Consider the following 27,557-nt stretch of genomic DNA (forward strand, 5'->3'; position numbering starts at 1 on the left):
CTCACAGAAGAAAGAAAATCCATAAATTGGGTTTACAGAGTGGGACAGTTTTATTTTATTCTTCATCTCAAGATAACAATAGCGACACATACAGAGTGGTCACTGACAGGACAGAAAATGAAGATACATTAATTAAAGTCACGTGGGGTCCTCGTGATGACAGAGACCCCTGGACTTTGTTTCGTCCCACCTCGTCGACCACATCAACTGAAATCCAAAAAAATAGTTCAAAAGAAGAAATTGCAAAGATCAGACGTTGTTTTTTGTTGTTGTTGTACATTCACACTGTGACCTTTAGTTCAACTGGCTAACCATGTCGCTTCTCCGTGGGAGCTCCACCAACAGCAGGTTGGGAGGTTTGATTCAAGAGTTTTGTGGATCACTCTCTTCCTTATGCTGGGATCATGGAGCAGAGATTGGTTTACTGTAGTTCACTGCAAAGAGGTTCATGAACCATGATGGAAATATTTCAATATGTGCCAATATGAAACTATATATTTAATATGTTCATGTGGCCTTATTGGTCTTTCATTAGGCAATTGGTCAGCCTGGTTTCATGTATTTTATGTATGAATACAGCAGGTAGCCTAGTAGTTAAGAGCACTGGGCCAGTAACCGAAAGGTTGTTTGTTCGAATCCCCGAGCCGACTAAGTGAAAAATCAGTCAATGTGCCCTAAGTTCTCCTGGAAGTCACTCTGGATAATGTATTAAGAGAGCGAGGAAACTTAACAGTTTTGAGCTTCTCAACTACAGCTGCATTTCAGAACTGAGAATGGCGCACCATAGTAGTTCAGGAGGTACTAACCACTGGGAACGACGCACCACCCACTCATCCAAAATCACACATTCGCTCACAGCAGACAGAGACAAGCCATCACCCCCCCCATCCCCCACCCCATAAGAATGACATACACTTTATCACAATGCATTCAGAAGACTGCTACAAGGATAACATCCTGGCTCTCATAACAGCTCGTTACGGCTGCAGACAGCCGCTGTAGGAAAAGTGTGTATAGTTTTGTATTAAAAGAATAGCCATATTCATCAGGCCTGATATTCAGGAGAGTTGTTTTGGTTGAAAGTCGCTATGTACAAGATCCTATCTGAAAGGATTAAAAACAACTAGTACATAGAGCTCCGTTTCTTAGTGCTGATTCCTTTTCATCAGGAATGTGTATATTCTCCCAAAAGGCATGAAACTGAAACAAAAATGATTTTTTTTTTACATTTAAAATTTTAAAAATAAAATAAAGGCTGAGATAATTCCAGCAGACAGTCATGATGTGAGTTCTCTCTGTTTCACTGTACTCTGAACCTGGTCCCCGATCGGTTTGCGCTTTTGCCAACTCCATTGTCAATCGAAACATTACATGACAATTCCGTAAGGAAACAGACTGGCACCAGACTTCTCTGAACCCACACACATAAAACCCAACACAACCAGGCCTGTTCAGCATAAGGTGAGAGACTCCTATTCTCAGGCATAGAAACCAAGACGAAGAGGTACTGTCACTGTTAACCAATAACCCTGAAACACATCACTGTCAGTCACTGTAGCCAGGTGCATCGTGGAACAAATTACACCTTTCACTTCATTTTCGAGACAAGACCATTTTTACTTTGTGTTAAAACAAGCCAATTCACCCGTGGTACATTTCGTCAGGTACAAACGTCCAACGTCAAATAACGACTAGCAACCTTAAACAGGTATTAAGCCTATGGAGAGGCGTTGAAGTGAAGAACGGGACCGGGGATGCATCTCAATAAAAAGGGACTTCCTCGGCTCAACTCCTCGGCTCAACCTGAAATAATCTGGACAGAGAGGACGTGTGAAAGCAATATGGTGGATGGATGCCTATTTTAACCAGTCTCGTTCTTTCATATCTGTGTGAATGTAGGAAAGGGGAAAAGGGGGGAGGAAGCAACAGTAGACTACTAGTATGCAACCTATAGCTACAGTACAGTACAGTACAGTACATGGCACTAAACTAAAGGCGGAGCTGAAACCTCCACATCCAACAGGGAGGAACTGTTAGTGGAGGCAATGGCTATATTTATATTCAGGGAGTGAATAATCAGACAAAAACCCACTGGAAACAAAATATACAAGTTGGATATTGCGTGCTTTACATCCTTTCTGTGCTCTATGAGATGTTTTTAAAGAGCATACTGCTGATTTTAGTATTGAATTGTTGTATTGCGTCTTTTTTTTCGTGGTTATGTTCAAAGTTAAGACATGAAAAGAAAACCTAAACACTAAGAGTCAAATATGGCCTTATAAACATGTTATACGAGATGGCAAGTACTGTAGCATTCATCACAATTCATGGACATGTGGTTTAGTGAGATACATGTCGGACGGAAAAGCGTGTGAATGTCAATGCATGCTAATGTGAGGTGACATAGGAATAGCCCATTCAAAATGTTGCTAAGTAACATTAGGGATAGCTAGCTAAAGTGTCTGGTTGCAATAGTTACACTTTACTTGATCTCTCCATCTGACCTCTCCAACTCATCAGTTGCCATCAGCAGACATGACTTATGACAGTGTCACGTAGGACTTTTAAAAAGGAGGGTTCAAGTCAAATGTTGCAAACTGATATTGGTGAGAATATGTACAACTCAAAGCAGGGTCCAAATCTACCCCAAATAACACGATATCAAATCTTATATTACATTGTTTTGCATTTGGAATTGGAACAGACTTTGACTGTGATATGAGAAAAGCTGTTTGAAAAGCAGCACTAAGGTGAACATGTTTGCTTAAGACCATCACATTGGTTTACTTATTGTCAAGGATATCGAACCTGTGTGAAACTTTATTGATTTATGTTGCATCAACATGGAACAATTTCCTGTAATGTCATATATATATATATATATATCAGTTTTGCTAACTTGTGAGCTGACCTATGTATTAAACTTATGTATCCTTCAGATTGTAGTGAAATGCTTTACCTTTCAGTTAGGTTAAACATGCAAGAGAAAGGCGTAATGACTGTGTCCAATAAATCTCAACAAATAATTGGTCAGAGCTGATCACCTGATCAGGTTAAGAGCCAAAATGGCCACCATGTTGCTATGGGAACAGCTGTGAAGCTACAGGTTAGTCGACAGAATGAGTGAGTGTCTGTGTGAGTAGTTTTAACTTTGAATGACAGGCTAACATGATTAATTTGAGCAAGTGAAAATAGATTACCTCATTGACCAAAATCTCATCCAATCAGACCCACACTGTACAAGTATATATATATATATATATATATATATATAAAAAAACGAAATAAACAACAGTCAATGCAAACAATACCTACTCAGTGGGTGACTGTCAAGAGTCAACATTATCCAACCTGAAGTACACAGTGTAAAAAAATGCATACCAAAACAATTCAAACAGTGCAAATCATAATTTTTCACACTCTTTTACAAGAACAGAATCAGGTAGGGGGGGGGAGGGGGGCGGGTGTTTTTAAAGAGTAAGATGTAGGGATCTCAGATAGCTAAAAAAAAAAAAAAATTAAAAAAGGAAGGTGACCTGAAGATGACAGGACTGCCCCTTCTCTTAGCCTCTACTCATTCCATGTACGCAGATCCGAGAAGAAGCATTGTGGTGATGGCTCCATATTCGGCCATATTGCTCACACCTATCCAATCCTCTCAGATCTGTGTATACCAAGAGGGTAGGAGTGAAACGAAGGGACTAGAAATGGATCAGAGCGATGAGAGAAGAGAGGAGCGGAAGGAAAGGAGGGGGAGAGGAGAGAGCAGATGAGAAGGAGGGGTACGGTTGGTCTTGGAGTTGTGGTCCTGCAGGGGGGAGGAGGAGGAGGGGTCATCCAGTAAGTTGAGGCCTCATGTTGTTGTCCTCCTGGTTCTGGAATGCTGGATCAGCCACTGTAGTGTGATATCTGCCAGAAGATAGAAACACAAAATGGTTTTGTTTGTTTCAATTACTCCCAACGACACAAAAAGTATAAAAAGGTATAGTTATCAGGCCATTATTATGGAATTACATAACATTAAAAAGGGAAAGGGGATACCTAGTCAGTTGTACAACTGAAAACCCAACCCCTCGGAATAATTTAACCCAACTCCTCGGAATCATTTTACCCAACCCCTCGGAATCATTTAACCCAACCCCTCGGAATCATTTAACCCAACCACTCGGAATCATTTAACCCAACCCCTCGGAATCATTTAACCCAACCCCTCGGAATCATTTAACCCAACCCCTCGGAATCATTTAACCCAACCACTCGGAATCATTTAACCCAACCCCTCGGAATCATTTAACCCAACCCCTCGGAATCATTTAACCCAACCCCTCGGAATCATTTAACCATTTGTTTTCTTACCAATGTTGTCTTTTTCCTTGCAGGAGATTGAGTAACAGCAGATCTCTCTGTCCTGGATGGCTGACAGGTTCCTGTGTGAGGGCAATGTTAAAGAGAGAACATTTAAATTACCCAGACAAAGACACACACCGACAGACACATAGACAGACAGACAAGACACACAGACACACATAAGACACACACACAGACACAGACACACACATACAGACAGACGCATAGACAGGCACAGACACACACAGACAAGGACAAACACAGACAGAGACCCACACAGTAGATTGTGAAAATCATGCTAAAGGAAAAGGCAGAGCTCCCATACTCACATCCTTTCAATCAGCTCCTTCTCATCCAAGGCACCCGTAATATCTCTTTTGTTCCCCAAAACCAGTACCTGAGAGTCAACGGAAATGACATGAGTGATTTTGCCTGTGCCAACGCACCTGCTTTTAGGCTTTTCTTCTGCAAACCCAATGCCATTTAACAATAGAATCCACAGGCTTTATAACACTGTTACTAGAGCTGTGTAGTCCACTTGGAGCTGTGAACAACATTTCACAGGCTAACGCTGTAACACAGTAACTAGAGCTCATTCCAAATAACAGTTGGAAGCCAATATCTGCTAGTGGAGAAACAAAGGCAGCTAAAGAGAATTGGTGTGAGTGGGGGAATAGCTAGCTAGTGTCAGAACAACGTTATCCATCCCTCTCTCATTTAAAATGGCTGACAGCCACACTCCCCACGGCTTTAAATAAACATGTCCTCACCCCAGTCAGCAGCATGCGTGATGTGACTTGTGTCATCCATCCCTGTGTTCTAGGCCCCTATCGGCATGTCTATGAGAGCAGTGATGTGTTTAAAGATGACCCGATACTAACAATACTCTGAGAATCACTTGCCATCCTGTCTGGATCTCACTGCACTGCCCAGGTCTGCTAATGGTCCCCCCACAGTCAATACATGTCCGGCCCCAGACAGAGACACACAATCCCCTCCCTCTGTCCTTCCCCCACCTCCACCCCTCCCTACCTCCAGCACTGCTACAGCACTAGCCTTGGAGATGCTAGTAAATCTGCAATGCTCAACCACCACCCAGTTGTTCGCTCTGTCCATTCGTCGCTCTCCCCCGTCTCTCTTAAACCTCTACCCTTTCTCTTCCTCTCCTACCCCCGCCCCTCGACTTGTGTACAGCTCAGGTCAAGGTGAGCCTCTGCCGCCCAATACCTCCATACTCCACGACGCCTACACTCATCTTGACCTCTTCAGTAACATCGACACACCAATACCAATATCATATTTTAGTAAAAGGCTGTACTCACTGGGATCCCCTGTAGCTGGGGTTTGTCTAGGAGGTTGTGTAGTTCATTCTTCGAGGCCTCAATCTTCTCTGGGTCTGCAGCATCGACCATGTAACTGAGAGAGGAGAGAGATTCAGCATTACGTATTACTGCATGTGAAAGGTAAAAAGGGTACATGGATCTCTGATGAGGGTGTGTGTGTGCGTGTGTGTGTGTGTGTGTGTATACTCACACAATGGCACTGACTCCTCTGCAGTATCTCTCCCACATGCTCCGGAATCGAGGCTGACCCCCGATATCCCACAGCTGGGGAACAATGGAATGTAAGTGTACAAAACACACACGCGCACAGACTCGCTCTCAGTCTCACGTAACCTGACGCGTAATACACACTATCAGCATGAGCACCAAGGACAAGTCCAGCTCATCATCAAAACATTGCCTGTGTTCTCGTCATCAGGTCTGACGCTCTGACCTTAATGGTGACGTTGCCCTTGGTGATCTTCCTCATGTTGAAGCCCACTGTAGGGATCATGTCCTCACTGAACTGTCCTGACTGGAGGGACGGGGGGGGTGGGGAGAGACAGACAGACGGAGAGAGCGACCGTTAGACACGCAGTACCGTTCAGCAGACACATTCATCATTATTATGAGCCATATTGGACGATGATGCGTAACTCAGAGACATGACCGCAAGTCACCTGATCCCAACGGCCAGCAGCACTTTCATCACACTCCCCAAGGCTACGTCATCAGATGCATCCTGGGAGGTGTGTATGAAGAAGAGTAAATAGGGTTCCTGTACCATACACACTCAGGTCTCAGTGCACAGTGGATAGGCCTATGTACTTTGTTTCTCACCTGACAGCAAGGTGGTAGCGTGTTTCATGAAGCAGGATCAATGAGTTATCTAGCCACCTTTGGATAAAACGAAATAGGCCTCAGTTTCTATTTTATACTAAAGGGAACATTATCAAATGAGGTAGTAATACCAATGATTCTGTCAATAAGTGTTTCTATAAAAGGGGCAAAAGTGCGGTTCAAGCAAGCGACAAAAAAAAGCAGTCCGCCCACCACAGATTTGGGGCTGAAGAAATGTAGCCAGTCTCAAATTCATACAGAGCTCTGGATGCAAGGACTGGCCACGCATGAGATCAAAGTCATAGCTTTAAACATACGTTGAGGCGCTACAGTTCACATACAGAGGAGGAAAAAAAATGACATTTAAAAAAAAGAGGGGGTACGACAGTTGAACTAATCTCACGAGGAATTCAGAAGTTATATTCATCAAGAATCAAGACGGATATTGAGTTGTTTCAGACTACCGCTGTGAGAGTAAGTGGACGAGAACTCACTGAAATAGTAGACAGGTTCCACGCTGAAACATTGGGTCAAATTCACGCTAGGTGTTACTGTGTCCCGACAGGAAGACAAGGCTATTAGGACTTTAAAAGATTGACATTTCAGGCGCAGGGTTTAAGTTGATTCTAGAAGCTGATGTCAGATCAGTTTTGCATTCCCCCTTATGTTAAAAGGGGCAACCATTGGTTGAAACTGTAACAAAGAGCCTCCCCGCCTCTTTCGATAAAAAGATGAGGGAAGGGGCTGGAGAAATGTAACGACTCTCAAATTCATAGATAGAACTATGGGTGCAAGGACCGACCATCCATGATATCAAAGTGATAGATTAAACCATGTTTTGAGGCTATATAGTGGTTGTTTACATTTACTTTGTTTACAAATAAAGGTTAAACAAGCGCATATATATATATATATACACACACATTTTCATACGGGTTTCTGATGGGGTACGACAGTTGAACAAAGCTTATGAGGCATTTATAAGTTATATTCTTCAAGAATCAATGAGTACATATCATTCGTTTACAATTCCAAAAATGGATGTAGCAACTGCAGATTGCTCCTTAAGGTTAGGAATGGGGAGGGAAAGTGGATGTTTGATCTGGACCTAGGAGAAACTCCACCTCGGAGCTGACATTTCTGACGAGTCATTAAATCTACAGAATGCTGACACCAGAGCTCAGCCTAGACAACACAACTTTCAGGAAAATGTCACGAGTTCAGCTGAAAATGACTAAAACATACCCAGTGCTAGTGTCGTGTTAATCTCCAGGTCTAAATCAGTTTACAAATATAAACCCAATAGTGAAAGAGTAAAATGCATTACGAAACTCAAGAAGAAAGCATTCATCTTGTACCGTCGGAGTGCTGCTCCTGTACTCTCTCTGACGAATAACATTTGAGTTGAGAGCAACACAGGAAGCAGAGGGAACGGCTGCCCATTAAATGAACAACTTAAAGAGCATCCACAGCGGTTGTCCTTGTGCCATCATTACAAAACAAGCTTATTCCACACCACCACCTGATGCACTTTGTTCATGAAGTCAGTTCGGTTGAGGCAAGGTTAAATAAAGTATACTAAGTAAAAGTAGGACACTAGGCCACAAAGCCATCTCTCTACTTGATATCAATATTACACTTTCACTCTATAGGGTCCTGAGACAAGTGTAATTTCCGTCGTCCCGGGGGCGAGGTGTTGACCTGATTATGCTGTAGAGGTGTCTCAGACAAGACTAATGCAACCTGGAACTATATTTCAGCCAGACTGACACATTACTAGCAAAGACCTGTTCGGCCAAGGGAATAAGTCTCTCACAGACTTTCAGAGGCAGGCAGGGGGTTCATACACTTGTGTGTAGGCCTATCTGAACTGTGTGTAGCCCGTTTGTGTAGTTCAAATAAGAAAGAGCCCCACGATCAATTGGGATCAATGGACACAAATGTGGCGAGCGTTGCCTGTTGTGTATTTCCTAATGCAAACGCTGCGTATGTCCCAATGCAAAGATTGTGAGCTCAAAGTTTGACCAAAATCCCTAAGATTAAGATGTAAACTTCCATAACAGTCCAAATGAAATAGCAAAACTACAGAAATCACTTTTTTGCAAAGGGCAAACATTCCTGGATATAGAAACCCCAAACAGGGAGCCTATGTAAAAAGGTCAATAGGATTTGCCTACAGCCAAGCCTACTGTTTTTATCATGGAGTGACTTCATATCAACTTGGGAGGAAATAAGCGAGGCCTTTGTTCCTCCTTCATAACCACTGAACAACATCTGACCTAAATATTGGAGAGGATCCCAGAGTAGGTAGCCTAGTGGTTAGAGCGCTGGGCCAGTAACGGAAAGATCGCTAGATCGAAGCCCCGAGGTGACAAGGTAAAAATCTGTCCTTCTGCCCATGAAAAGGCAGTTAAACCACTGCCTCTAAGTTGCAACAATAGACAGTGCTTAAACGAATTGTCTTTTTCTTCTAGGCCGTCATTGTGAATAAGAATTTGATCTTAACTGACTTGCCTAGTTAAATAATAAAAATCTAAAAAATCTCTCAGTGGATGCCAGAGCAGCCATTAGATTTTTTTCCAGGAGAAAACTGTAAAGGAGGGCCATTGTCCTCACAATATTGTATCAACGTCACATGGAACTCATTGTTAAGTCAGATGCCATTTAAGCATAATGTCACTCCCTGTCTACAGATGATGATATAATTGGGGTCCTGAGTTTTCCCCTGACTGCATGACCTGACCAGGAAAGGAATTAGGCCTTGAGGTTGTCCTGGTCAGGTCACATGGACTAAGGGCCCTAGAAAAGACTAAGGGCCCTAGAAAAGACTAAGGGCCCTAGCTATAATTGATTGCATTTAGCTCTGTCGGTCCCAGTCTGCTATATGGGGGGGTAATCTCACCTAATTTATCCCATCTTACATGAAAACATATTTGTACATAACTCAAATTTGATTAGTTACGTACACATTGTGCAGATGTTATCGCAGGTGCAGTGAAATACTGATGTGTCTAGCTCTATTGCAGTAATACCTAATAATACACACAAATCCAAAAAAGAAAATAATTAAGACATTTCAGAACACGCAATGTCAGAGTCATGGAATAAATCTATATGTATATGATGGTGTGTATAGACATTATGGACAGTATATGAATAGAAAAGGTGTGTACAGCAGCTACAGCTGAAGTCGGAAGTTTACGTGCACTGAGGTTGGAGTCATTAAAACTTGTTTTTCAACCACTCCACAAATGTCTTTTGCCGTGAAGCACGGGGGTGGCGGCATCATGTTGTGGGGGTGCGTTGCTGCAGGAGGGACTGGTGCACTTCACAAAATAGATGGCATCATGAAGAAGCAAAATCATGTGGATATATTGAAGCAACATCTCATGGCAAACTGGCTTAAGGACAACAAAGTCAAGGTGTTGGAGTGGCCATCACAAAGCCCTGACCTCAGTCCTATAGAACATTTGTGGGCAGAACTGAGAAAGCGTGTGTGAGCAAAGAGGCTTACAAACCTGACTCAGTTACACCAGCTCTGTCAGGAGGAATGGGCCAAAATTCACCCAACTTATTGTGTGAAGCTTGTGGAAGGCAACCCGAAACGTTTGACCTAAGTTAAACAATTTAAAGGCAATGCTACCAAATACTAATTGAGTGTATGTAAACTCTACTATTATTCTGACATTTCAAATTCTTTAAAAAAAAAGTGGTGATCCTAACTGACCTAAGACAGGGAATTTTTACTAGGATTAAATGTCAGGAATTGTGAAATGTATTAGGCTAAGGTGTATGTAAACTTCCCACTTCAACTGTATATAGGATGAGCCTCGACTAGAATACAGTATGTCCGTATGAAGTGGGTAAAACAGTATGTAAACATTATTAGTGACCAGTGTTCAATGACTTTGTACTGTACATAAGGCAGCAGTCTCTAAGGTGCAGGGTAGAGTACCGGGTGGTAGCCGGCTAGTAACAGTGACTAAATTCAGGACAGGTTACTGGGCGGAGGCTAGTGGTGACTAACAGACTGATGGCCTGGAGATAGAGATTGAAAAACAGTTTCTTCGGTCCCAGCTGTCTCCGCCTTCTAGATGGTAGCGGTGTGAACAGGCCATGGCTCAGGTGGCTGTAGATGCCTTCCTATGACAGCGGGTGCTGTAGATGTCTTAGAGGGGAGGCAGCGTGCCCCAGGTACTGCGTTGGGCTGACTGCACCACTCTCTGGAGAGCCCTACAGGATGCCCGGCAGGATGCTCTCAATGGTACATCGGTAGAAGTTTGTGAGGGTCTTAGTACCTTCTTCACCGCACTGTCTGTGAGGATGGACCCATTTTAGGTTGTCCGTGATGTGCACGCAGAGGAACATGAAGTGCTTCATCCTCTCCACTGCGGCCCCGTTGATGTGGATGGGGGAGTGCTCTCTCTGCTGTCTACCGAAGTCTACGATCAGCTCCTTTGTTTTGTTGACGTTGAGGGAGATGTTATTTATTTTTCCCGACACCACTCTGCCAGGGCCCTCACCTCCTCCCTGTAGGCCGTCTCGTCGCTGTTGGTAATCAGGCCTACTACTGCTGTTGTCTGCGAACTTGGTGAATGAGTTGGAGACGTGCATGGCCACACTTTCTTGGGTACAGTAACAACGGTGGACACCTTGAAGCAAGTGGAGAAAACAGACGGGGATAGGGAGAGATTGAATATGTCAATAAACACTCCAGCCAGCTGGACTGCACATGCTCTGAGGACGCGGCTAGGGATGCTATCTGGATCGGCAGCCTTGCGAATGTTATCCTGTTTAAATGTCTTACTCACGTCGCCCACGGAGAACGTGAGCTCAAGGTCTTTGTGAGTGGTGGTGGCTCGCGACGGCGGCACTGTGTTTTCCTCGAAGTGGGCGAAGGTGTTTAGCTTGTCCGGGAGCAAGGCCTCCGTGTCCAAGACGTGGCTGGTATTCCCTTTATAATCTGTGATTTTCTGGAGTCCCTGCCCCATAGGTCTTGAGTCTTAGACATTGAATTGCAAATACACTTTGTCCCTGCACTAATGCTTTGTCTGTTTGATTGCCTTACGGAGGTCATAGCAGCTCGGTTTGTACACATCCATGTTCCCAGTCACCTTGCCATGGTTAAATGTGGTGGTTTGTGCTTTCACTTTTGCGCGAATGCTGCCATCTATGCACAGTTTTTGGTTTGGATAAGTTCTAATCGTCACAGTGGGAATAACATCCTCTATGCACTTCCTGATGAACCCAGTCACAGAGTCAGTGTATACGAAAATACTATTCTTGGAGGCAACCCGGAAAATATCCCAGTTTGTGTGATCAAAACAATCTAGAAGCATACATTCTGATTGATTAGACCAAAGATTTCTGTCTATAGGAGGGGAGGGGCCGAATGCATATACACAGCTGTGACGATGACCGAAGAGAATTACCTCTGGAAGTAATGCGGTCTGCATTTGATGGTAAGGTATTCCAGATTGGGAGAAAAGAAATAGACTTGAGCTCCTTTACGTTACCACAATCACACCATGAGTAGTTAATCATGAAATATACGCCTCCACCTTTCTTTTCCCCAGATAGTTCTTTCTTCCTGTCCGCATGATGTAGGGGGAACCCTGTTGGCTCTATGGGCAGGGACAGTATATCCGAAGAGCCATGATTCCGTAAAACAAAGTATGTATCTGATGTCTCTCCTGAAGGAGATCCTCGCCCGGAGCTCGGCTATTTTATTGTCCAGGGACTGAATATTAGCGAGTAATATAGTCGGAAGCGGTGGATGGTATGTATGCATCCTGAGTGAGACTTAAAGCCCACTCCATATTTGTCTTTTCCATCAACGAGCAGCCCCTGGGATGAGAGAAATTACCTCAGGGGTACAAACAAAAGATCCAATTCAGGAAAGTCTCATTTCTGATCGAAATGCTGGTGAGTGACTGCCGATCTAATATACAAAAGTTATTTTTGGCTGTATGTAATAATGCAAGAAACATTCTGCACCAATAATGTAAGAAATAAATAACACCCAAAAAATAAATGGTCCTTCTGTAGCTCAGTTGGTAGAGCATGGCGCTTGTAACGCCAGGGTAGTGGGTTCGATCCCCGGGACCACCCATACGTAGAATGTATGCACACATGACTGTAAGTCGCTTTGGATAAAAGCGTCTGCTAAATGGCATATATATATATAAATACTGCAAAGTTGGCTAGGAACTAAGAACAGGGCGCCCATGTCTGTCGGCGCCATCTTGTTACATAGCCCATAGCCTAGCCTACAGATCTGTACTTGGATTCTTAGTACGAGTGGGATATGGCTTCAATGCTTTCACAACAACCTGGACATAGAAATGTAATGTCTAGAACTGATATGATTCCCTCTGTCTTAAAATGGAACAGAACGCCATGTATGCTCTATACATTACATCTCTATCTGAAAGTGTCACCCCAAAATGTTAGAAAACTACACCAATAAAAATACACTTCCCTACTAAGTGATCATACTGCAGTCACCCATAACCTGTCTATACTGATCAGAGCATGGCTGAGTTTAGACTCTGGTCCTTCAGTTGTGCAATAAAAGCAGACAGATAAAAGGACACTTAACTGGGACTGTTATGAGACACAAAACTGCCAGATGGGAGGATCTGACAAACCAGGATGAGTCACTAAGTCACCATCTTCCCAAGTCCCTGTCTAGCACTCAGTGGGGAGCCAGGGCCAGAGCTGACAGCCTTCTGATTCTCACTCCTCCAATAAGACAGGACGACCCCACTCACTGCCACCTGTGGCAGCTCAACAGATACACCACAAGGATCAGGAAGTTGGGAATTGGACGGTCTGTGAAACCAGACGGATGTGGCCTGGGGGATGGGCACAGGGCCGGGAATGGGCTGAGTATGGGGCAGAAAATGGGGATGTGATGGTGCTGGGGAAAATCGGCTGAGGCTGGACTTGGAGCTGTGAATGGGGCAGCGGAATGAGCCGAGGCTGGGGCCGGGTAATCGGCTGTGGCTAGCCGAGCCTGGGGATGGGCTGGAGCAGGGGATAAGGATTGGGCTCAGGATGGGTAGGAGCAAGGGCAGGGTCTGAGGCAGGGCCTGGGTAGCCTCATAAGGCTGATTACTGCATATCCGTGCAGTGAACATTCATGTAAACTCGCAAGATCAGGCAGCTCGCTAGGCTAGGGGACGTAGATAGGGCTGGGAGATTGGGCTCAGCTGGAGCAGGCAGATGCAAGGAGGTAAAATCCAGGTTTAATTTATGCGCTCTGTGACATATGACATTCTTCTGCACAGCCTGGTTTTGTGTGTGTTCGCAGAGGGGATACTCATCAGCACTGGTAGAGGGGTGAACACACACCTACAGTATTAACACACATTTGAATAAAGATAGGCCAATCATGTCCTCTTCATACAAAAATACCTGTAGAATGTACAAACCATTATACACCCATTGACATACCACACTTGCAAGGATATCACTACAATCACACACTGGCTGGTGAGAGGCTTGATACAGTGTTGCAGTGGAGCAGGTGAAAGGGTTGTTGTTGTTGTTGCCACAAAGTAGAAGCAAATAAGGAGTGGGTGATACAATGAATACAGTCAGAGTGGAGGCTAATATCGAATGTACAGCCCAACTGTGACCTACTGGCTGTATGTCAGAGAGATACACTATTTTAGGGCCTGGTGTAGCCTGCAGTGTGTAAAAGTACTTCAACCTATGTAGGCCTATGCCTGGGTCATTTCTGGTCCTATTCTTGGCCTTTTCTAGTTCCTTGTCATAGATCCATGTAAGCAGTATCAGCATCCGAATCCAAGACCTTGGTTTGGACATTCCTGGGCGGATTTAGCCCCAGCACATTTTACTGCACATAATTATCTAGGTTGTGTGTAACATATACACTCTGGTGTACAATGAAATAACCGTGCACCATTTCAAGGTTGTAAATGCAGTCTCCATCCTTCAATAAATTATATACGCCAATTAATTATAGCATATCGTCAATTACATCAATTACATCTAGACATTATTCACACACACACAGAGTCTATTCGTTTCTAGCCAGGACGAAAAGGTCCGGATTACGAATAATACTGCGACACTGTACCAATTGAAAGGAGGAGCAGCGGTTCAATCACGAGACCGCTACTTTGTGCAAAGGTCTGTTCCCATCGTAATCGGTGCACACACACAGACGGAGCGAGTAAACTGAGAAATTACCGCTATTACGTTGACGAAGGTGGTTTTCCCCGAATACTGCAGACCAACCAGTGTCAACTCCATCTCCTCCTTCCAAAATAGCTGTTTAAACCAGTCCAACAGCTTGTTAAAAAGGGCTATCATCTTGAGAGAGTGGCTAGGGTAGCAAAATATCAACTGACTGGATGTCTTCGCCGCCGCCGCTATCAGATGGGAGGAATGCGAAGATGTGACCCGTTTCAGTCCTCAAGGGTCGCAATATAAACGGCGGTGTTTTGATTAGACGCCTTACAGAATGTTAATTGTTTTTAAAGCCTCTTATTTTCTTGCGGTCATTATTGCTTTTTCCCCCTTCGTTCCTTCCTAATCGGGTGGGGTTTTAGGTCCATGCACAGCTGATCCACGAAACAAAGCGCGGAAAGGGGCGCTTTGATAAAAGGAGCAAGTATGAGTAGCTGCAGTTGCGATCACTGACGGGTGTAAAACCGATTCACTCTGGAAAGTGCGCTCTCTACCGGTTGATAAGATATATTACACTAAATATAACATTTTGTGGCCAGGCAGATTCGTCTATTTAATTATTTTATGCATGTAAAACAAATACTGCCAATACAAGACAAACAAGAGTAAGAATATACGTTAGTTTTAATCCATACAATTGTACTAATTATATTATATTTAAACATCAATCTTTAGTTTTGCTACTCGAATCTGATGTTGACACTCTCAACTTGAATCTGTAAAACCGGGAAGTCAAGTGACATCGCAAATTCTCAAGCACCAAGAAAAGTGGGGAAAGGTTGGTTGGTCGACACGAAGCTAAATATGAGCAAGACATAGTGGACCTGTAATTGCACATTAACCGTGAATTACGGTGAGTTTGTGGTCACTGTTTGACAAATTATATTTACTTGATCTTATAAAATATAGCTACACCTGTTAGCTAGCTAGTAACCCTAGCAGAGACTCATTTTCGTAAATATCTGACCCTAGCCACTTAGCTCGCTTTATTTCTTCACCCCACTGCTGCAACTGACACTAATTTCTGGATTCACTGGGGCTCCCGAGTGGCGCAGTGGTCTAAGGCACTGTATCACAGTGTTAGAAGCGTCTCTACAGACCCTGGGTCGATTCCTGGCTGTATCACTAGCGGCCGTGATTGGTATTCCCATAGGGTGGCGCACAATTGGCCCTGCGGCGTTAGGGTTTGGCCAGGGTAGGCCGTCATTGTAAATAAGAATGTGTTCTTAACTGACTTGCCTAGTTTAAAGGTTCAATTTATGTGCACGTGACAATAATGTCAACAAACAATTGAGAGGTTGAAAACGTTGGGACAACATCTAAGCAGGCAGAGGCATATGTCCTTAACATAAAACTACAAATGTACAGAACGCGTCGACCAAGTTCAACTCGGTGTCAATCTAACCATTTTTTGTTGTTATTGCTTACAGTTCATGTGGGCCTCTGAATGCTTGTGTTGACATTGACAATGTGTATGTTTTTGACCACAGTCCAAGGCCAAGTTCCGCTATATCATCTGGATTGTTTGTGTAACTTCTGTCTGGGGCTTTGGAAGTGCTGTTTTTCCCAACCTCCGAGGGAATATGAGTTACACAGCAACAAACCGAAGACTAGAGGCACTGTCCCTTCTAAAATAACTGTTGACTAGATTCATTTGGACCACGTTTGTCATGGGCACCACCCTGAGTGAGCCTTGCATCTACGACAAGCTGTCAGAGAGCATCGATATTCTCCGCCAGTCTGGGTATCGCTATGGCATGTCAGAGAGGGAGATCGAGAAGTTTATCAAACAAGTCCTGGAGACCAACGAGCCTCGAAGAGACCCGCCACAATTCCCTATCCTTCGAGCCACTATCAAGGTAAGATGTGCACACACACACACGTGGTGGCCACAGATCATATATCAAGCAATGGGACTTTCGATGTCCAACAGCTATCAACATATCAAAAGCACATTGCAGGGATTGACATTAAGGTTTGAAAGGCACTCGCCCATTGGGCAAGTAAGGAGCATTTTTTTGGGTTGCTGGAAGATTATGATCACTTGCCTGAAAATGTAAAGTGGCTATTCACCTACACACGGGAGGACCCAGCAAGACCAGACTACTGGAATTCTTTGCATTTTGGTTATCAGTCCAAAACTCACCTGCCCAAGGTTGAAACCTCAGAGCAGGCTCAATTTGCAGGTCTACTCAGGTCACTTGCCCCGGTAATTAGACAACCCTTAATGTCAATCTCTGCATTGATCAACCATCCTCTCACTTGTCCTCATCTCCTTACTGTAGTTTGTGGTAGCGGTAGGCTTTCTGTTGGTGGTGGTGCTGGCCTTCACCTACCCCCAGACTCGGCCCCAGCTAGGTGTGATGTACACGGGGGGACACAACTGGTCCTCCCCCCTCAGCCACGTCAGACTACTAGCTCTGCCCATCTCCAAGAAGTACAACCTGCAAGGTACAGCTACTGAGGGAAAAGACCTATGTTAGACACTAGTTGTTCACTATAGTTGGATCTTTGTTCCTAGCCAGTGTGTGTGTAATAACAGCTTCCGGACTGTCTCTCTCCTGTAGGTTTCCATGACTGGTGGAGTGTGGGGGCTCTGCGGCAGGGCCTGGTCAACTGTTCTGGCTGTGCAGAGGTCTCCTCTGTGCTGGAGGTCCCCGAGACCCTCGGAGAGTCTGCAGCCATGCGCAGGGGGCCACAACCTGTGCTGCTTAAGGTACGACCACCACTGCAAGTAAGAATTTCAAGTAAGCATTTCGTTGGATGATGTATACCATGCGTGTCCCGTACATACTGAATGGCTAATAAAACTTGAAACACTAACACCATACAAATGTACTCAAATATACATTTTAGTTCAACAGGAAAACAGCAATATCACTGAAAGGAAATGTTTTTGTTAGACTGAAAATCTTAGTTCGACTGGAAAAACAACAATGTACCTGAAAGTGAGTGTCCAGTCTGCTTATTGTTTACAGGTCCATCACAGCATAAAGCATATACATATTGTGCTAGTTCATTTAGCTAACATCGGCTGTCTTTTCTGCCCTGTGCCCGACGTATGTCCCCTGTCTTTATGCAGGGTGGGGAGTATCTGTGCATGCAGAGGCAGCAGCTAGAGGAGCTCTACTCCGCCCACTCTGGCTCCATGAGTATACTAGTGGAGAAAGACAACTTACTGTCACATGACGAGGGTTTTCCACAGGGCCCAGCAAACTTCACCCTGCTCTGGTACACACACACTTACACGCACACACTAATGCATATATGCTGCTCTTTAATTATTTGTTACTTTATTTTTGTAGGTATTTGTCTTAACTGCATTGTTGGTTAAGGGCTTGTGAGTAAGCATTTCACTGTAAGGCCTGTTGTATTCGGCGCATGTGACAAATAAAATGTGATATAGATACAAACACACACACTTGCGTGCAGATATGCACATGCACACACAGAGAATCCCAACCACACCCACAAATGCATATGATTTAGTAAACAGGTCTCAAGGAAGGAAGAAAAGAAGGATGCATTTGTCAGTGTCCTCCCCTTCTTTCTCTAGGAGGTTTACATCTGTGGCCAGAGAGAAGGTGTTAAGGTGGCTGTTCCCCAAGGCTGAGCTATGTCCCCTACTGGACAGCGCCGGAACAACATTGCAGCGTTGCCTGGTCACGCATAGTGCCAACTCTCAGAGCAGAGTGAGTCTGGCCTCTAACGAAGTCCAAATAGACAAGCATGTACGGTGCCTTCGGGAAAGTATTCAGACCCCTTGACTTTTTCCACATTTTGTTATTACTAAAATGGATTAAAAATTCAAATAAAAAACAATCCTCAGCAATGTACACACAGTACCCCATAATGTCAAAGCGAATACAGGTTTTTAGATTTTTTGCAAATGTATAAAAAATAAAATAAACAGTTACCTTATTTACACTAGACCCTTTACTATGAGGCTCGAAATTGAGCTCAGATGCATCCTGTTCCCATTGATCATCCTTGATGTTTCTACAACTTGGAGTCCACCTGCGGTAAATTCAATTAATTGGACATGATTTGGAAAGGCACGTACCTGTCTATATAAGGTCCAACAGTTGACAGTGCATGTCAGAGCAAAAATCAAGTCACGAGGTCAAAAAAATGGTACGTAGGACTTTGAGACAGGATTGTTTGAAGGCACAGATCTGGGGAAGTTTGAAACCACCAAGACTCCGAGAGCTGGCCGCCAGGACAAACTGAGTAATCGGAGTGTGGACTAGATATAGTCCTTGGTTCACTCCAGACCTGTCTGCCCTTGACCAACACAAAAACATCCTGTGGCATTCTGCATTAGCATCGAATAGCCCCCATGATATGCAACTTTTCAGGGAAGTTAGGAACAAATATACACAGGCAGTTAGGAAAGCTAAGGCAAGAAATTTGCATCCTGTAGTACTAACTCAAAAAAGTTCTAGGACACTAAAGTCCATGGAGGATAAGAGCACCTCCTCCCAACTGCCCACTGCTCTGAGGCTAGGAAACACTCACCACCGATAAATCCACTATAATTGGGAATTTCTCTACGGCTGGCCATGCTTTCCAGCTGGCTACCCCAACCCCGGTCAACTGCTCGGCACCCTCCTCAGTAATCCGCCAAATCCCCCCACCATTTCTCCTTTACCCAAATCCAGATAGCTGATGTTCTGAAAGAGCTGCAGAATCTGGACCCCTACAAATTAGCCGGGCTAAACAATCTGGACCCTCTCTTTCTAAAATTATCTGCCGAAATTGTTGCAACCCCTATTACTAGCCTGTTCAACCTCTTTCGTATTGTTTGAGATTCCCAAAGATTGAAAGCTGCCGCAGTCAACCCCCTCTTCACACTCTAAACCCAAACTGCTATAGACATATATCTATCCTACCATGTCTTTCTAAGGTATTCGAAAGCCAAGTTAACAAGCAGATTACCGACCATTTCGAATCCCACCGTACCTTCTCCGCTATGCAATCTGGTTTTAGAGCTGGTCATGGGTGCACCTCAGCCATGCTCAATGTCCTAAACGACATCATAACCGCCATCGATAAGAGACATTAATGTGCAGCTGTATCCATCGACCTGGCCAAGGCTTTCGACTCTGTCAATCACCACATTCTTATTGGAAGACTTGGCAGCCTTGGTTTCTCAAATGATTGCCTCGCCTGGTTTACCAACTACTTATCTGATAGAGTTAAATCGGAAGGCCTTTTGTCTGGACCTCTGGCAGTCTTTATGGGGGTGCCACAGGGTTTAATCCTCGGGTCGACTCTCTTCTCTGTATACATCAATGATGTTGCTCTTGCTGCTGGTGATTCTCTACTCCACCTCTACGCAGATGACTCCATTCTGTATACTTTTCGCCCTTCTTTAGACACTGTTAATTAACTAACCTCCAGACGAGTTTCAATGCCATACAACTCTCCTTCCGTGGCCTCCAACTGCTCTTAAACGCAAGTAAAACTAAATGCATGCTATTCAACCGATCCCTGCCCGCACCTGCTCACCCGTCCAACATCACTACTCTGGACGGCTCTGACTTAGAATACGTGGACAACTACAAATACCTAGGTGTCTGGTTAGACCGTAAACTCTCCTTCCAGACTCACATTAAGCATCTCCAATCCAAAATGTATTCTAGAATTGGCTTCCTATATCGCAACAAAGCATCCTTCATTTATGCTGCCAAACATACCCTCGTAAAACTGACCAACCTACCGATCCTTGACTTCGGTGATGTCATCTATAAAATAGCCTCCAACACTCTACTCAACAAACTGGATGCAGTCTATCACAGTGCCATCCGTTTTGTCCCCATACACTACCCACCATTGCGACCTGTTCGCTCTCGTTGGTTGGCCCTCGCCTCATACTCGTCACCAAACCCACTGGCTACAGGTTATCTTCAAGTCTCTGCTAGGTAAAGCCCCACCTTATCTCAGCTCACTGGTCACCATAGCAGCACCCACTCGTAGCATATGCTCCAGCAGGTATATCTCACTGGTCACCCCCAAAGCCAATTCCTCCTTTGGTCGTCTTTCCTTCCAGTTCTCTGCCACCAATGACTGGAACGAACTGCAAAAATCTCTCAAGCTGGAGACTCATATCGCCCTCACTAGCTTTAAGCATCAGCTGTCAGAGCAGCTCACAGATCACTGCACCTGTACATAGCCCATCTGTAAACTGCCCATCTATCTACCTACCTCATCCCCATACTGTATTTGTTTATTTATCTTGCTCCTTTGCACCGCAGTATCTCTACTTGCACATTCATCTTCTCCACATCTACCATTCCAGTGTTTAATTGCTATATTGTAATTACTTCGCCAACATGGCCTATTTATTGCCTTAACTCTCTTAACTTACCTCATTTGCATTCACTGTATATAGACTTCTTGTTTTATTTTGTTCAACTGTATTATTGACGATGTTTTGTTTATTCCATGTGTAACTCTGTTTTTGTATGTGTCGAATTGCTATGCTTTATCTTGGCCAGGTCGCAGTGGCAAATGAGAACTTGTTCTAGCCTACCTGGTTAAATAAAGGTGTGGGGTGTGGGGGCTTTTGTCAGGGAGGTGACCAAGAACCAGATACCAGATGGCCACTGACAGAGCTCCAGAGTTCCTCTGTGGAGATGGGAGAACCTTCCATAAGGACAACCATCTCTGCAGCACTCCACCAATCAGGCCTTTATTGTAGAGTGGCCAGACGGAAGCCACTCCTCAGTAAAAGACCCATGACAGCCCAGTTGGAGTTTGCCAAAAGGTACCAAAAGACTCTCACCATAAGAAACAAGATTCTCTGTTCTGATTAAACCAAGATTGAACTATTTCGCCTGAATGCCAAGCATCACGTCTGGTGGAAACATGGCACCATTCCTGCGGTGAAGCGTGGTGGTGGCAGAATCATGCTGAGGTGATGATTTTCAGAAACAGGGACTGGGAGACTTGTCAGGATCAAGGAAAAGATGAACAGAGCAAAGTACAGAGAGCTCCTTGATGAAAACCTGCTCCAGAGCGCTCAGGACCTCAGACTGGGGCGAAGGTTTAACTTCCAACAGGACAACGACCCTAAGCACACAGCCCACACAACGCAGGAGTGGATTCGGGACAAGTCTCTGAATGTCCTTGAGTGGCCCAGCCAGAGCCCGGACTTGAACCCGATCGAACATCTCTGGAGGAACCTGAATAGCTGTGCAGCAACGTTCCCCATCTAACCTGACAGAGCTTGAGAGGATCTGCAGAGAAGAATGGGAGAAACTCCCCAAATACAGGTGTGCCAAGCTTGTAGCATCATACCCAAGAAGACTCAATTCTGTAATGGCTGCCAAAACTGCTTCAACAAAGTCTGGATAGTTATGTAAATGTGATATTTCAGGTTTTGTTTTTATTAGCAAATACATTTTAGAATTGGGCTGTAAACGTAACAAAATGTTGAAAAAGTCAAGGGGTCTGAATGCTTTCCGAAGGCACTGTATGTTTGTTGTTATGGTGTTTGTCTTGATTCAGCTGTGTGCTGTTAGTGGTATTGTGCGTGTGTGTTTCAGGGGGTGCGAGTGCTGGGCTGGCTGGTGGTAGGAGAGGGCCTGCCCACAGTTAGAGTGCTCCCGGTCCACCACTGTCAGAAACACTGCAGCTCCTTCAACCTCTGGCTGGGACCTGGAGATATGGGTGAGAAGAACACACACACACACTGCAAGTATACTGTGTAATATTGTAAGTATACTGTAACCATTATTAGTTAATTATTTGAATTGTGTCTTTGTGCTAGGCAGTAACCAAAGCCTGATTTAGACCTATACAAATTTCCATTTTAGTTTGACCTCATTGTGACCTTTGTGCTTTGACCCTGCCAGTGTACGCTGACCCGCTTTACTGGCAGATGGAGCTGTTTCCCGGTCGAGACCAAAACATAGTTTGTGACGGCTCCACTTTCTGAGGGAGGAGAGGAACAACCGAATGGGAGGAAGACTGAGGGAGAGAGTGAAGGGTTCTGTCTTACAGAACTCTTGAAACTCCATTCCGGTCTTGACATCTGCATACTGGCTGAGAATATCACTTCCTGTAGAGTCCGAGTGTGATTGGACCTTTTAACCGTCCCTTGCAGGCTAGTCCCGCCCTCCTCTAGGTATGGGAAAGCACACTCACCACAGGCACAATATAGACTGAAGAAATCTGAACACCTATCATCTCCCCTACCCTTCTCTGGCCTAATACCAAACTCCTTTCTAGCCCCTACTTGTGCCTCTTTGTTGATAACCCTTCGCAGATCTAAGACAACTGGATGGTTGTAAGCAGGGAGCGACCACTCTCAGGCTTGGAGGTGTGTGTCTCGATGAGGAAGAGGCTGGAATGTTCTCAAACTCGGACCGTTTGCCTCAGAAGAAAAATGGAGAGAGTGACTGATTTTAATTTTTTTGAACATCAGAAGTAGTTGTCTCTGTTTTGTTCAGTTGGAATGTTCAAGATTGTTTTGGTTATGTTTTTTAGTTGTGATCAAATCACACCGCCACAACAGGAAAAATGGGACAGTTTTGTGGCGCTGCCCTCCCTTCATCTACTCACTCTTATACCGGACCGTATTCATCACCTAAGTTCAACATGTCGCTGCTAGTGTAACAATGACAGTTGGTTAGGAGGATGTATGAAATTGATTTGTCAGTTTAGGGAATTGCATTTGATTACTGAAAGTGCAGATATTGTATTTAATATATAGTTGATAAGTGCTTGTGCCATAATTTCAGAAAGACTGAAATGCTATTTCACTAACTGTTTTTCTTTTGTCACTGCTTTTTCCCCTGTCATCCAGTCTCCCGCGTGAGCACTAACAAGCCAGAGTTTGTTTTAGTGATGTCAGTGTTTGATGTTTTGTCACTAACGCTATAGTCCCAGTCAGTATTAGATAAGCGGCAGGGCCGCAACGTTTTATGGGGAAAACAGCCTGTAGTTACCTAGGTTACCCCATTGGTTCACAGCCAAAACATTTTCAAATGCAATTTTCTTGTTGTTTCAACATTGCTTGCCTTCTCACTACTTAGGAAAAAAACAAATATTCTAGGGCTTCCCTCATGCACCTTTACATGATGGTGCTAGCAGCTGAGTGAATGCTACCGGCTACCGACCGGAGCATTAATTAAGCTAGCCAAGGCAAACAAACACAAAACAAACAAAAACAGTAGTGAGTGGCGTTACAAACGGACTATACTAAACAAGTTAAATGTCTTACCTATGATTAAATGTTTTCCACACACAGCTACCTTTTAGCCTACTTAGACACCAGGTCCCCGCATCTCCCACGCCGAGAATAGCCACAGGGCTCTTCTCGCAGGCTCCATTTCCCTGTGTGGGAGCATTTGGAACTGCTGGTCGTGATTTTTGACCTGGTTACATGTACATTGAACAACACAGCAGATTTTCTCCATGTTTTGTTATTTCTGTTTACCAAAAAATTGATGAGTTGGCTCTTTTACACTGGGGGTCAATGGGAAATACGTTTTGTTTTCCCCAATTTGTGGGCATGGTTGAGGGGAATTCCTTATTATTATGTGAATAGCGACATGGAATATCGATGTTCAGAGATTTGATCCGGTTCTATTGTCAACATAGTGTTTATAGCGTTTTAATCTCTCAGAATTCACCATTGTCACATTATGTATGGCCTTATTGTTAAGCTATATTTTAACATTTTAAATTAATCTGTTTTCCTGTTGGAGCTGCCTTCTTTTATCATTATTTATTGTTTCAAGTTCAAATGATGTCCATGTACTGGAACCTAAGTGGAACCTAAGTGGTTGTTATTGTTCATCTCTTCATGACTGTGGATGTATTGGCATGTACTACTGCCATATTGCATAATACATACTATGAATGCATCTGTTATTTTGGTAGTACACATGTTTAATTCCCTCCTTTGTATTAACTCTGAGGATAGTGACAAAAATAGTCTATTGAAGAAGTTCGATTATTTTTTAATTTATTTTACCAAATCTTTAAAAAAATATTTAAATGGCATGTTAGAAGGGTCCAGACATTTTCTTTGATATTTCACTTGTTTTTGAGGAACTTATCCAAAATATAATATTAAGTTGCTGAGACAATTTCATGTGTACATCTAAAGGGGTAAGTTTCTGGGGTAAGTTTCTCAAAAACAAGTGAAATAGCAAAAAAGTTTCTGGACCCTTCCATAACATGCCATTTATATCCATCCACCCATCAAAGTTCTCTGGGTGGATATAAATTAGAATCCACACAAAGTGGCTCTCGGTTTCTCTCTCCTGTCTGAAACCCAGTTGGGTGGGTGAGATATCTTTACCATTACATCTTCTTTGACACTCAAAATATAGTTGTGGTTCAAGGCCCTCGGTTTTGACCAACCAATATCACCTCCTTCCTAAACCTGACACATTTCCCTTGAGTTCAAGCTTGTCTTTTTCATAACGCGCCTTTCTTATAGTGCACTGTATGTCATTGCATATATTATCCTATCTACAGATTGTATGCCAGATAATGTGATAGAACCAAATATTTTTGGGGTCCAGTAACCAGAGACTTTTATAATAGGTTATATCACATTATCTGGCATACTATCTGTAGCTAATATTCTCCCTGTTTTATTTTATTTTTCTGTTAGCAAGCTCAAGGCTACTTAATTTGGTGTCCTTCAAGCAGTCCACTGTGGGTTCTTTGTATTGAAAACGGGGCGATGTATATCACTGGCTTTAAATGTGATTACTTTGGTGAAAGTGGCAATTCAACCTTTTCTTATTGGCTTTGAACAATAGTTTTGTATGATCAAATTGCAATGTGAGTCAAGAATTGGACACTTGTTTTGGTTGTGTGTGTGCTTAATAGGTGTCATGGAAATCAACACTTTAGTTTGACTATTGTATTTTTGATATCCCTTTAAATCATGATGTTATAAAATGTGCAATCTCCATGTTGGATCTTAAAATCAGAGAGCATTATATCAAATAGTTTGATTTCATGCACTCCTGTGTCGTCTCTGGCTTCGTTAATGTGATGCCAAGCTATTATCAAATCGATTGTGATTGAATTAAGCCACTCGTTAATAACCTGGGGCACCACGGAAGAGTTAGTTTATATAGAGTGGCTATCTCCCAAATCCATTCTTAAATAGTGGCAGGTAGCGAAGTGGTTAAGAGTGTTGGGCCAGTAACCAAAAGGTTGCTAGATCGAATCCCTGAGCTGACAAGGTATAAATCTGTCATTCTGCCCCTGAACAAGGCTGTTAACCCACTGTTCCTAGGCCATCATTGTAAATAAGAATTTGTTCTTAACTGACTTGCCTAGTTAAATAAAGGTTAAATCATTTTTTTTAAATACATTATATTTTATATCAATAGCAGTCAGTCATTAATTACTATTTACATAATATCAGTCTCATCTGAAAGTTGTAAAATTCTTGGTTATCTACGAACCCAGCCTTTACTATGAATCATCCATCCACATTTGCGCAATTATTTACTAACTAATTAAACAATTACAGAATATACAATACATAATAACATTATACAGTAAATACCATCCCTAGTGGACTAAACAAAAACAGTTTGGTTATAACACGATAGATTCAGAGATAATAAAGGAAGTACAGAAGGAAGACTAAGGAATGGGTCACTATCGGACATGGGAAGCTATTCTCACAAATACCTATGCCACTAATGATCGCTCGTTCGGAGAAAGGTAATGCATTGTATTTATGTGAAGCTGCCTTTGATAGTTGAGCTGGTGTGAGGCTTTGGTTTGCCCAGTTGATGTCGCCATTGTCCTTTGTTGATTCTTCTGGGTCAATGTTCTTACTAGATTTTCTACCTTTCCAGCTGCAGTCTGTTAGGTTGCAATCTAGGACTTACTTCTTGAGTGATCAATAGTTCAGAGTTCGGGAGGTAGGAGTATTTGGCGGGAGAGTCCCTTTGTCTTACTGTGACACTCCATACTGTATGTTGCAAGGGAGAAGAGGGCCTCTGCCAGGAATTTATGGAGCTGTTGCAAAAACTGCCCCCTCCTAAGGAGGGGGGGTCACTTCAATTCAATTCAAGAGGGCTAGCGTCATGACATCTGTCAGACGCTGAATGTTAGGATAATATTTATAAATAAATGTGTTTCCGGTCTACTGTGAGTGAGGTTGCTTGTCAGGTATGTTCATTTTATTTCACCTTTTATTTATCCAGGTAGGCCAGTTGAGAACAAGTTCTCATTTACAACTGTGATCTGGCCAAGATAAAGCAAAGCAGTGTGACACAAACACAGAGTTACGCATGGGATAAACAAACATACAGTCAATAACACGTTAGAAAAATCTATATGCAGTGTGTGCAAATGTAGTAAGATTTAGGGAGGTAAGGCAATAAATAGGCCATAGTGGCAAAATAATTACAATTTAGCATTAACACTGGAGTGATAGATGTGCAGAAAATGAATGTGCAAGTAGAGATACTGGGGTGCAAAGGAGCAAACAAGAATAATATGGGGATGAGGTAGTTGGGTTGTTTACAGATGGGCTGTGTATGTAACAGTATACTTTTAAACCGTCCCCTCGCCCATACCCGGGCGCGAACCAGGGACCTTCTGCACACAACGACAACAGTCACCCTCGAAGCATCGTTACCCATCGCTCCACAAAAGCCGCGGCCCTTGCAGAGCAAGGGGAATTACTACTTCAAGGTCTCAGAGCAAGTGACGTAACCGATTGAAACGCTATTTAGCGCACACCGCTAACTAAGCTAGCCGTTTCACATCCGTTACATGTACAGGTGCAATGATCGGTAAGCTGCTCTGACAGCTGATGCTTAAAGTTAGTGAGGG

The 27,557-nt window shown here is 43.6% G+C and overlaps 2 protein-coding genes across 3 annotated transcripts; one reads left to right on the forward strand and one right to left on the reverse strand.

Annotated features, from left to right (window-relative positions):
• Nucleotides 1-26: 26 nt before the first annotated feature.
• Nucleotides 27-15,274, reverse strand: LOC118388834 (ADP-ribosylation factor-like protein 8A). The gene is made up of 7 exons (XM_035778348.2): nucleotides 14,730-15,274; nucleotides 6,124-6,204; nucleotides 5,881-5,954; nucleotides 5,670-5,763; nucleotides 4,677-4,744; nucleotides 4,357-4,427; nucleotides 27-3,909 (listed from the first exon to the last, which is right to left on the reverse strand). The coding sequence occupies exons 1-7, from the start codon at nucleotides 14,850-14,852 to the stop codon at nucleotides 3,854-3,856; spliced, it is 567 nt and encodes a 188-aa protein (XP_035634241.1). The 5' UTR covers nucleotides 14,853-15,274; the 3' UTR covers nucleotides 27-3,853.
• A 144-nt stretch (nucleotides 15,275-15,418) lies between these two features.
• c10h6orf89 (chromosome 10 C6orf89 homolog) lies at nucleotides 15,419-26,092 on the forward strand. 2 transcript variants are annotated; one of them, XM_035778346.2, is made up of 8 exons: nucleotides 15,419-15,582; nucleotides 16,220-16,588; nucleotides 17,015-17,180; nucleotides 17,297-17,463; nucleotides 17,812-17,960; nucleotides 18,286-18,421; nucleotides 22,280-22,403; nucleotides 22,589-26,092. In XM_035778346.2, exons 2-8 carry the CDS (start codon nucleotides 16,400-16,402, stop codon nucleotides 22,669-22,671), a joined length of 1,014 nt encoding a protein of 337 aa, XP_035634239.1. In that variant the 5' UTR covers nucleotides 15,419-15,582; nucleotides 16,220-16,399; the 3' UTR covers nucleotides 22,672-26,092. The 2 variants fall into 2 exon arrangements, with proteins under 2 accessions (XP_035634239.1, XP_035634240.1); XM_035778347.2 differs by having other exon boundaries at nucleotides 15,420-15,582; nucleotides 17,297-17,445.
• The last annotated feature ends 1,465 nt before the right edge of the window (nucleotides 26,093-27,557 follow it).

This window comes from Oncorhynchus keta, chromosome 10 (assembly GCF_023373465.1).
Source record: "Oncorhynchus keta strain PuntledgeMale-10-30-2019 chromosome 10, Oket_V2, whole genome shotgun sequence".
Classification (NCBI taxonomy): domain Eukaryota; kingdom Metazoa; phylum Chordata; class Actinopteri; order Salmoniformes; family Salmonidae; genus Oncorhynchus; species Oncorhynchus keta.